This window comes from Vigna umbellata, chromosome 2 (assembly GCF_029865625.1).
Source record: "Vigna umbellata cultivar VRB3 chromosome 2, Vumbellata_1.0, whole genome shotgun sequence".
Taxonomy (NCBI): domain Eukaryota; kingdom Viridiplantae; phylum Streptophyta; class Magnoliopsida; order Fabales; family Fabaceae; genus Vigna; species Vigna umbellata.
This window is the reverse complement of record NC_142166.1, coordinates 3871051-3882722: the sequence shown is the minus strand read 5'-3', so window position 1 is coordinate 3882722 and position 11672 is coordinate 3871051. Positions and strand designations below refer to the sequence as shown.

Genomic DNA, 11672 nt, shown 5'->3' with positions numbered 1-11672 from the left:
TTTCCACAAACTCACACAACATGGCTCCATCACCAACGTTAACCCTCTCACAAGTGTCTGTGTCTCTTGTTCTGCTTTTCTTCGCATCGCTTTCTTCTTCCTATGCAACTTCTCGTCTCACCCATCACCTTGAAAACTCATATCAATCACCAGCACAAACGCTCATAAGAAGCTTCAACCTGTCCCCAAAGGACCCAGTAAACATTCTCCAAGGTGACAGTCAAGCTTTTGTTTCTGGGAAGATCGTGGAGAAGAAGTTCTCTTTTTTCGCTGATTCTGGACCTTCTATTCAAGACCTTGGTCACCATGCAGGTTACTATTCACTTCCCAGTTCCAAAGCTGCAAGGTAAATTTATACACGTATATATATATATATATATACACACACACATATACATATCCATATATATGCATCCTTCTCATGTAACATAGTTACTCCTATCATTTTCTCATCATTCCAATGAGAGAGAGGCTTTGAGAGTGATGAGTCAAGGTTCTTTTTTTGCAAGTTGCAGCAAAAAAGAACTCTTTCTGATGTAATGATTAAGTAAAAAGGTCAACTGTTGTTGCAGCACTTTATTCTTTTCCAACTAGCTGCTACTACTGTTAGTGTGTTATTTTGTTAAATATTCAATTAAAGTATAGATCTTAAGGAATAATGAATTGTTCTGCAAGTAATATGCCTGTGATTAAATTTTAAAATCGTCATATACACGATATTATGTCATTATTATATATCAGACGCGTTTTACAAGTTTCTTTTATTAATTGTCTTCATCCTTGAATTTTGGATACTTCGAACTTGTGAGTTCAATTCTGACCACATATTTCTATTGACTTGAAATATCATTATACTAAGTAATAATGATCAAATTATTGTATTTATCCTGAGTTTGGACACTTCCAATAGTTTTTTCTCAGCACGGATCCATTATTGGTTTGAAAATGGTTTAAATAATTGAAGTTGTGTGTTTTATTCAACTATTTAAACTGAATTTTATCCTTGTATATATGTTGATGTATATATGTTCGATCATGATTTTTTTTTTCTGCTATGAAATGCAGGATGTTCTACTTTTTCTTTGAGTCAAGGAACAGAAAGGATGACCCAGTTGTGATATGGCTAACTGGAGGGCCAGGGTGTGGCAGTGAATTGGCTTTGTTTTATGAGAATGGCCCTTTTCATATTGCCAATAATTTGTCTCTTTTATGGAATGATTATGGTTGGGATCAGGTGTGATCAATTTCTAAGTTTCTTTCTTTCACTCAAAGTGTGCCATGAGTAGTTCAACCATAAAACACATGGTCAAAAAATTGGTGAAATTTATTAGATTAGAGATAACCTGTAGTTGTTACACCAGTTTTTACCATAGTTTTCTCATTTTGCAGGCATCAAATATTTTATTTGTTGACCAACCTACTGGTACAGGGTTTAGTTACACTTCTGATCAAGCTGACATTCGTCATGATGAAACTGGCGTTAGCAATGATTTATATAACTTCTTGCAGGTAAAAAAGTTAACATAAAGTTCCTTTTTGTCCCCATTCATCAACTTAGCTGCAGTTTTATAAGTACTTGTAATGATCATTTTAATTAAAATTAACTTTTCCACTTTAATAACTTAATATTATTTTTTTAATACGAATACTTTTTATTTGCATGAATCTGATTAAAAAGTAACCTTGGGAACATACGTGGAACTGTATTTAAATTCTGTCAATTCTGAATAAAAGATATTCCTGCTGTGTATGAATAAGATCTGCTAAACCAATTTTATTATAATGACAGGAGTTTTTCAAGGCACATCCTGAGTTCATTAAGAATGACTTCTATATCACTGGTGAATCATATGCTGGACACTATATTCCTGCTCTTGCATCCCGGGTTAACCAAGGAAACAAAGGAAATCAAGGAATTCATATAAACCTCAAGGTCTTGCACTGTTCATCATACAATTTATTTTTGTGTTGATTAATTAATTACTAATTATCTTGTTTTATTTTTTGTGTTGATTCATTTGATGCAACAACAGGGTTTTGCAATTGGTAATGGGTTAACAAATCCTGCAGTTCAATTCCCAGCATACCCAGACTTTGCATTAGATAATGGAATTATCTCAGAGGCTGAACATGATGATATAACCAAGTCAATTCCTGTTTGTGAACAAGCTGCTAAAACTTGCCGTACAACCTCTTGAATTCTTCTCCCCTTTTTCTTACACGCACACACCTACCTTTTTTTTAACTTATAGTTTAACTTTGTGTTTGATTTTTCAGAAACTCAAGGTGGAACAAGTTGTGATAATGCATTGAATATTTGTTATAAAATTTTCTCAAGTATATTGTCTATTGCCGGGGACATTAACGTGAGTAATCATGAAAGAAAAGTGCCTTTTATTTCCTACTCAGTTCGGTTTGCTCACTGTATCTTCTGATATGCAAATTGCAGTACTATGACATCAGAAAGAAGTGTGTGGGGGATCTGTGCTATGATTTCAGCAACTTGGAGACGCTGCTAAACCTGCAGAAAGTGAAGAGTGCTTTAGGTGTGCCGGTTAACTCGGAGTTTGTTTCATGCAGTTCAGCAGTGTACGATGCCATGATTCAAGATTGGATGAAAAATCTGGAAGTGGGGATTCCTGCTCTTCTTGAGGATGGAATCAAGGTGCTTGTGTATGCAGGGGAAAAAGATCTCATATGCAACTGGTTAGGTGAGCCTAATTCATTCATCTGGAACATGTTTGTTTGAAGAGTGCTACTACTGATGTATTTTTTCTAATTAAAAATTACAAATGAATCCCACAAACTCAGGTGTTTTTCCATAAACAATACTCAACAATAGAGGATGAGTTCATAAGAGTGTTGCTGACATTTCTCATTTTGTTAGTGTTGAAAAGTTATGTATGAGTTTTTTATGTGATTCTGATTTTGCAGGAAACTCAAGGTGGGTTCATGCAATGCAGTGGTCAGGCCAAAAGGCGTTTGGAACATCTCCTACAGTGAAATTTGTTGTTGATGGTGTAGATGCAGGGTCTTTGAACAGCTATGGACCTCTATCTTTTCTCAAGGTTTGTGTTCAGTGCTGTGTTCAGCAGTGAGGCATTGTTGATTTTACATTTGGTAACTCTTTGTAATGTGATACCATGCATGACAGGTATATGATGCTGGGCATATGGTTCCTATGGATCAACCAAAAGCTGCACTTGAGATGCTTAAAAGATGGATGGGAGGGAAACTGGCCACACAATGAGATAACTAATCTATATACTCTTGTCAAAACCAAAACAAAACACACATGAATACTGATCAAAATCATTTTTGTGTAAATGACTTCGGGGTATAAATAATATTTGGATGGTGGAATTTATATTTTTCTCGAAACAATTCTTGAACTCTGTACTCGTACTAATGATTTCTGCAACGTGCACCATTCTCATAATTGCTTCAAGCAAGAAAAATGTCAATAAATCATTAGACTTACTTGGTTGGTATAAGACTTATTTAGTGAATGATGCCAGAACCACCCTTCTGCAACATTGTAAGATGACTTTAAAAGTGGTGAAAATCTAAAAACAACAAAATGAACTGGACCATTTCTGTAAATAAGATATTGGAAGGTTAGTGATTTTGATTGCAGTTCAAATGGAATAGTGTGAAAATTCTGTTAGATATTGGCAATTTAGAAACTATTTTTATGCAGTTCACTTGCATGCTTTTTGTTGCCCTCAGTGGGAGTTTCCATTACCAATTGGTGAGTTTCCACCCTGTCTCGAATATTTTGGAAAGTAAATATTTGAGATGTCATACATAATAAGATATGATAATAATTAAAAAATCAAGTTTCGAAATTTAGGAAAACTGTAAATTGACGACTTAAAAACAATATTTGGTCCTAATTTTTTTATAGAAACAGAGACAGCAAAACCTCGTAAAATGGAGATCTTCACGTTTAATGGCAACTGAGGTAGTTGTTTTTCTTTTCTTTGATAAAGACCCCTATGAGGCTCTTTAATCTGTTTCCATTGGCCAATCATGAATATATTCATTCAATCTTTGATTAAAACATTTGAGAACTTCTTTGACATTTTTACTACATGGTGAATTTGATAAGCAACGCGAATCATTATAAATTTTAATGATATAAGCAGACCCAGTTCTACATTTGGACATATATAGGAGGATGAGCAGCAGTTCCGGACTGGACCATAAAAGTTGTAGTTTTGATATAAGAATAGCAAAAAATACATTGAAGATTATTGGAAATTGATAACCGACAGTAGCAGAGTGGAAGGATGGAGTATAATTTGAGGAAAGAAAAAGAAAAAAAAGGAACTAATTTGAGGAAAGTTGAGCGTAGAGCGGGCGGGTCTTGCACATGGCTTGAAGAGGAATTAACCTTGACAAAGTGATCCAATTATTCTCTCTCATATCAACTTTTTCATCGTTCACTCGTTTCCAATCGAAACATTGAATCAACAAACCCAAAGTATAGCTAACGCTTTGCATGGCCATGGCTTCTCCTGGGCAAGCCCTTCTTCCCATCCCAAATGCCACCAACTTTTTCTCTTCTCCTTCAACATCAAACCTCTCTGGTTTAAAGCATGTCGCTTCATCCCACATCTCAGGATCTCTCTGCATCGCCCACCCATTGATGATCACTGCTGTGTCCCGAGGCACATCGAATCCTCCCACACTTATATCCTCCGAAGTAACGTGTGGTATGAGCACTGGAGCCGGCGGATACAACCTGAGTGTCTCAAGAATTATTTTCCTAAGATAACAAAGTTTTGGAAGGTCTGTCTCATTCAACAACCGATCTTCCCCCACCACTCTCTTCAACTCCTCTCTCGCCTTCTCCATCACTTCTGCCTTATTCAACAAATTCGACAACGACCACTCCAGAGTTCCCGTCGACGAGTCCGTTCCTCCAAATAGCATCGCCTGTTGAACCAATGCACACAGAGTTAACACATGAAAGAGAGAGTCTTTAGGAGATTATTATGAGAGTAAAACGATGAATTCGTTACCAGAGCAAGGCCTTTGATTATCTGATCGGTGTAATACTGAGGCTGAGTCTCTTGGAGTTTCAGGAGATGGCCGATCATGGAGTTCTCACGATTATCCTTGTTGCTGCGGTTCTCGTCGATGATCTTGTTTAAGATGGCATCGTACCTCTTGCTGATACGCTTCAAGCGCTTCTCCACATTCTGAAAATCGAACCACCTCAGGAAAGGCAGGTAATCGGCCTTGTTAGCCAAGCCCATGAGTTGCAGCATCTCCGCCACGGTCTCTCTGAACTCCCTGGCTTCCTCCACGTTCTTCATGTCGGTCTCCTCCCCGTAAAACCTCTTCCCGGATATCATCCTCATGACGTTGTTGTAGGTCAAGTCGTTGAACATGGAAGTTATCTCCACGCGAGCAAAACCCTGGCGCGAGTTCCTGGCCAGCCTGTGAATCAAGCGCCGGGTCTCGTCGCTTCGGATTCCGGAGAAAGAGTGGACTCGCTGGGTGGAGAGAACGTCGAGGGCGGTGATGCGGCGGAGGTTGCGCCAGTGGTCACCGTGGGAACAGGAGCCGACGGTGGTGTTGTCGTAGAAAATGTATTTTCCGGAGAGAGAGGGAAGCCGGTTGGCCAAGGCAAGGTCGTGTTTGGTGAAACATTCTTGGAATGCCGAGTGTGAAGAGATTACGACGGCGAGACGGGAACCGAACCAGAGGGAGATGACTTTGCCGTAATGCTCGGAAGTTCGTTGAAAGAAGCGGTGGATGGGTTGTTCGATGAGGTTGAGGATTTCCTATTATGGGCAGAGGAGAAGGCCCCGGTGGCAGATTCCTGACTCTTCTGCTTCCCAACAGGAACTTGAGACTGAAAAGTATGAATAGGAGGGAAAGGAGAAAGTAAGAGAAGAGCAACAGCAAAGAAGGCACTCCCATGGTTGATGTTGTTATGGAAGATATAGAGAAGTAAGTGTGGGTGTGCTTCTGCAGTTGAATTCAGTGATGAATGAAGAAGGTGACATGAGCTTTTATATAGCATGCATGTGATATGAGAAGAAGCCGACAACATATATTATAATATGTTGTTGATGTTCATTTTCAAGACAAAATATGGCTGCTGAGATCTGAGAGTAGTTTGACCTGGACTGGTTGGTGTGCTCATATGATTTGCAATAAAAGAAAAGAATGTTTATATAAGTATAATCATCTTATGCATGAAATGCTGAGGGTAATGAAGCTATAAACGTCAACCGTGATGGTCTGTGATGGTTGAATGGTATAGGTCAACACCAACAAATTCCCAGTGATATTAATATTATAAATCAATTATTTCTAACATCAAATTTCTATATTGTTGTGCTTTCTGTAATAATTTAATCTTCTGGATAGCTATGATGGAAATGAAGTAGCCACCCTCCGTACAGCTATATTCGACTCTCATGCATTCAATCTGCTTTGAAGATGCTCCCATGATATTTCAATTTTGATATATATAATGTTTTAATCAACCATTCATAAAGCATACGTTATTTTAAAGGTTTTTAACGTCAGATTTCGATCTGACATCTTTATGGGTGACGTTAATGAGATGTCAGACTTATAGAGTCTAACGACTATAAAGACATCAGATTACATCAAAACCGACGTCTAAGGGCACTATAGACATTGGACATGGCATTAACTGACGTCTACTATAGCTCGTATCTTTGGGTAGCGTAATAGCACCTTCTTCCTTGTTTCCTCGTAAGAAAAACTTGCGTCTTTTGGATCTCTTATGACATTTCAACCGAAAACCAAATATGGGTCCTTGCCTAGTTCCATTCCAACCGCCAACGAAAAAGAATACGGTGACATGAGAACTAGGCAAGGACCCACGTTCAGTTTTGGGTTGAAATGCTATAAGAGATCTAAAAGATGCAAGTTTTTTTTACGAGAAAACTAGCAAAGAGAGAAGGTGCTACTACGCTACCCAAAGACACGAGAAAAACTGCACCAAAATACAACGAAAACTCATTTTAATCGGTTCAAATGGAAGATAATCAAAGACTAATTTAATCGGAGTAAAAGTAAGTTTAAACGGTTCAAAAGAGATAAAACACACCTGGAAATGCAATGTCGCGAAGAGAAAAGGCGAGGAGGAAGACGATGAAGTGCGCGTAACCACGGGTTCGCGATTTCTGATTTAACAGGAATCAAGACGTCGGTGCCTCCAGTGCCCGACGTCTATTCTCGACTAGACGTCGGGGACCTCAATAATATGACGTTCATTCGATTTAAAAATTAATATTCGTTGTGTATATAGACATCAGAGTAAGGGGAGCCGACGTCCAAAAAAACTTTTCACTTACCCTATCAGGCCATTTAGGCGTCGGATGTAAGGGGGACCGACGACTCAATGACTATCAAGACGTCAGTGTGGTGGGATCCGACGTCTAAATGGCGAAAAAAATGAATTTTCACATTCTGGCGCTCCCTTTTTGGCATCTAATTGTACGAACTGACGTAGTTTAAAGTATAGACGTCGGTGTGGCGGGATCTGACGTCTAAATGGTGAAAAAAAATGACTTTTCACATTCTAACGCTCCCTTTTTGTCGTCAAATTGTACGAACTGGCGTGGTTTAAAGTATAGACGTCGGTTATGCACCTTGTAACCGACGTCTAGACGTCGGGCCCCCATGAACTGACGTCGCCAATGCCAACTTATTTACCAAAATGTCATCGATCAATTTTTTACGTAGAATATTGTGTAATCCGACGTCTAAGGAATGACATTAAAGGTCATTTCTACACTAGTACATTATTCATATATATATATATATATATATATATATATATATATATATATATATATATATATATTCTAAACTTTTAGAAGATCAATAAACTTAACACAAAATGATGACAAATATTATACTATTTCTTTTGTAGTTTTTACTCACATAACATGATAGGCAAAATATCAAAGAATATAAATTCTCAATATTGATCGTAATCAATCATAAATAACTTGATTATAACTAGTAATTTATTTTTGTTAAATGAACGAGATAAATTCATCTTTATATATAACAATAAAGTATAATAATAAATATATAATAGTATAATAAAAAATTGTAATGAATAAATTGTTTGACTTGCAAATCGGTATACTTACAATTTTAGAGTGAATCATTTCTAATATTAGAAAAAAAAATTAAAATCTTTTAAAATTTAATCTAGAAGAAAGAAAAAAATTCAAGAGATAAGAGATAAAGCAAATAGAGTATACAAATCTATTGTTTATTATATATTACAAATGATTTGTTTGGTTGACGGATGTCACACGAAAATTTATTATTTTCAAACAACACATAATTTTTTTTAACGTTACTATGAGTGTATCATGTCCTCAAGACACATGTACAATAATATGTAAAATGAGTATGGAAAATGAAACTAATGATAAGTTGGAATGTTGAAACCTATATCAACCAAAACTTTAGTTTCTTCTATGTCTATTATAGTCGCATCAAACCCAAAACGAAACTGGTTCGTTTCATACGTCTCTTTAATTGCTTTATCTAAAAAGAGCAACCAATAAACTCTTCCTTCTTCAAGTTGTGTAAATTGTTAATGATGTCTAAGAACAAGTCTATTAGTGTTGATAAGTTGCTTAACGTGAAAGAGGAGTTTAGGTTCCTAACATTTTTTTATTACTTTAATTTCTTGGTATCCATAATAGTTTAGGTTAACAGGTCTTTTGGTGAGGGGAAATCATTTCCTGAATTGGTTATCGAACCTCAAATTTCATCAAGAGTTGGTCACAGGAGAAGAAGAGGGTACAATTGTAATTTCATTAAGAATGGTGTATAATAAGAAAATTGGGAGGTACATGAAGAAGCCATCAATCCGGTGAAGCCGACTTCACTAATGTGAGTACTGCAAGATCCAATGTGGTAGGCCTTTTCTTCTTGCACCTTTACCTAATAACCATTGTACTCTTCGTAAAAGTAACTTTTGGATCACCTCTTCTATAAATCTTCTCCAATAATTTTTTTGAAATTTTCGAAACATGATCTTTAAAACAGATTTTCTGCAACATGATTTTCAGAATAACTTTCTCGAAACACATGCCTTTTTGAACGAGTTTTCTAAAATATAATTTTTAGAATTAGCTTTCTACAACATATAAGATGCTTTATAGAATGAAATTTATGAAACACATTTTTCAAAATATTTTTAGAAGGAGCTTTTCGAAACAAATTTCCCACCAAACCTACCATTTTACTCTTTATCTTCTTCTTTTTTTCATCTCAAAGAGTGCAAAACAAGAACAATGTGACAAAATACACTAATATTAGAAATATAAAATGATTTTATTTATTATTAATAAAATTTTTTGTTATTGTAATAAGAATAAGAATATAAAAATTATTGATTATGATAACTTATAATTAGTTGTTTCTTTTTCTCTCATAGAAACTGAGTGTCTTTCCTCATAAATCTCATTATGCACGGAAACAGTAATCAACTTAATCAAACAAAGCTTTAAAAAAAGGAAATTGTTTGTAATTGTCATTGACTAATGAATTATTTGTGAAAATGATTGAATTATTTTGCATATCTATAGATAATCTTATAAGTTATTTACTCATCCATAATACTATCTAACACGATGTAACACGATTCAATAATAATAATAATAATAATAATAATAATAATAATAATAATAATAAAAACTTTAGAGCTGAATTAAGATAATGAATCATATATATATACAATGTGATGAAGAATATGTGTGCGTGTGCATGTGCATCTATCAACTTTTATCTAGCAACCTCTTAAATACGCATATTCATCATATTCAAACTTTGACTAAATTGAATGATATATTGATTTTATGTGTAGAACGAATAAGAAAAATCACACTCCCTAGAGAACGAGTTTCATCACACATGACTCCAAATTCAAAGTCAAATGTTTTATGCTTGTTTTGTATTTTTATTATTGATCAAACCCTGACAAGGCAAAAATAATTGAAGATACTCAGAAAATGCAACTATTATTTCTTCAGGAGAAAAAAAAAACTTAGTCTATCAATTATATTGATTCAAATTTATATACCAAATTTTACATATAAGAATTGTATTGTCTGACTGTATCAATATTTATGCGATATATTTATTCGATGTTTTTTTAATTTAAAAAACTTTCAAACAATAATTTAGTTATATCAGCTAACTACGTTCTAATAATTAATTTACGTTTACAGTGCGAAACTGAATTTTATCTTTAAATGTATTCTTTAGCTAGTTTGCATATTTTGTTTTTTAATTAAAGTTCTATTATATTCATTTTTTCTACTTGTTATAGTATTTATATGGTTTACTAGTTGTTTTTTATTAAGACGTTTTCATCTCATTATTTTCACTATTTTCAATTTGATTTTACTTTTGCTCGTAAGACATCAATATAAATAAATTAATATTCATGGTGACATGTAAAGTTCTTTTCTATACCACATGTAAAATTATATATATATATATATATATATATATATATATATATATATATATATATATATATATTACTATAAAGAAGAAATTATATGATAATATTATGTTTTTCTTTCAAATATAAAGATTAAATATGTTTTTATTTTTTAAACTTTAACGTACTTATATTAAAAAAATTATATTAATTTATTTTTAAAGTTTAAAAATTAAAAATATTAAATTTAATAAGATCGAATTTCAATTTTATATGTAAAAGTTTAAAGATTAAAATCATTTATAATTTAAATATAAAAAATTTGTGGCATAACTTTTTTTATTTATAAAATAAATTCTATGCGACTAACAATTTCCTAGTTTGAATAGTAGGTAGGTTTTTTCATACAAATAAATTGGTGAGAAGTGACTGTGACATGAATAATTTACTTCAATTAGATGTTGTTTTTCTTTGTTTGACAAATGGCTGCGGAGGTAGGGTAGTTGGTGCGGTTAAGACACAGTATTCAATAAGTGAACATAACACTAAACTCTAGGTCCAACGTATGACGTTGAAGGTACGAGAAGAAAAACTGGTCAAAAATACCTGTTTAGATGTCTTTCTGGATCGGATTAGCCTCCTCAAGTACTTTTACCGATTAGAGTTATCAAAATAGATCATAATTCGTGAATTAATTCAGTTCATCACGTATTTAAGTTGAATTGAGTTTGAAAAAATTATATTCTTTTATACCGATTAAATTTTAATTCGGTTCTTTTAAACCCGATTAATGCGGATTGAACCTGGATTGGCCCACCAGTCCATCTATTTAATTTTATTTTATTAAAATTTAATTTTAATTTTATAAAAAAATATTTATTATTTTGTTTTTGTTTGAAAAAATTATTTAAGTTTCTTATTTTTAAAATTAATTAAACACATGTCTCTTGTAACTTTTTTTATTTAAAAATATTGTAATTAAGTGAGTCACTGAGCTAACCTGTTTACCTATCAACCTGTGGTGGGTCGAGTCGAGTTCAAATTTTTCTGGCTCGCTAATAAATTAGTCAGATTGAATTGACTAACTAAGTGACTAACTTGTGATGGACCGAACCGAGTTGGACCAATTGACCCATTTTGACAGCTGTAATACCAATAACTTCAAAGGAAAAAATGTTAACATTCTAGATTGTGAATAATTAAA

At 34.0% G+C, this 11672-nt stretch overlaps 2 protein-coding genes across 2 annotated transcripts; one reads left to right on the top strand and one right to left on the bottom strand.

Annotated features, from left to right (window-relative positions):
* Positions 1 to 3384, top strand: LOC124824854 (serine carboxypeptidase-like). The gene is made up of 9 exons (XM_088105780.1): positions 1 to 346; positions 1066 to 1234; positions 1390 to 1509; positions 1790 to 1933; positions 2034 to 2184; positions 2278 to 2366; positions 2450 to 2711; positions 2935 to 3068; positions 3155 to 3384. Exons 1-9 carry the CDS (start codon positions 21 to 23, stop codon positions 3248 to 3250), a joined length of 1491 nt encoding a protein of 496 aa, XP_087961906.1. The 5' UTR covers positions 1 to 20; the 3' UTR covers positions 3251 to 3384.
* Positions 3385 to 4067: 683 nt separating this feature from the next.
* LOC124824852 (isoflavone 2'-hydroxylase-like) lies at positions 4068 to 5979 on the bottom strand. The gene is made up of 2 exons (XM_047297356.2): positions 5028 to 5979; positions 4068 to 4941 (listed from the first exon to the last, which is right to left on the bottom strand). Exons 1-2 carry the CDS (start codon positions 5397 to 5399, stop codon positions 4333 to 4335), a joined length of 981 nt encoding a protein of 326 aa, XP_047153312.2. The 5' UTR covers positions 5400 to 5979; the 3' UTR covers positions 4068 to 4332.
* Positions 5980 to 11672: the final 5693 nt, after the last annotated feature.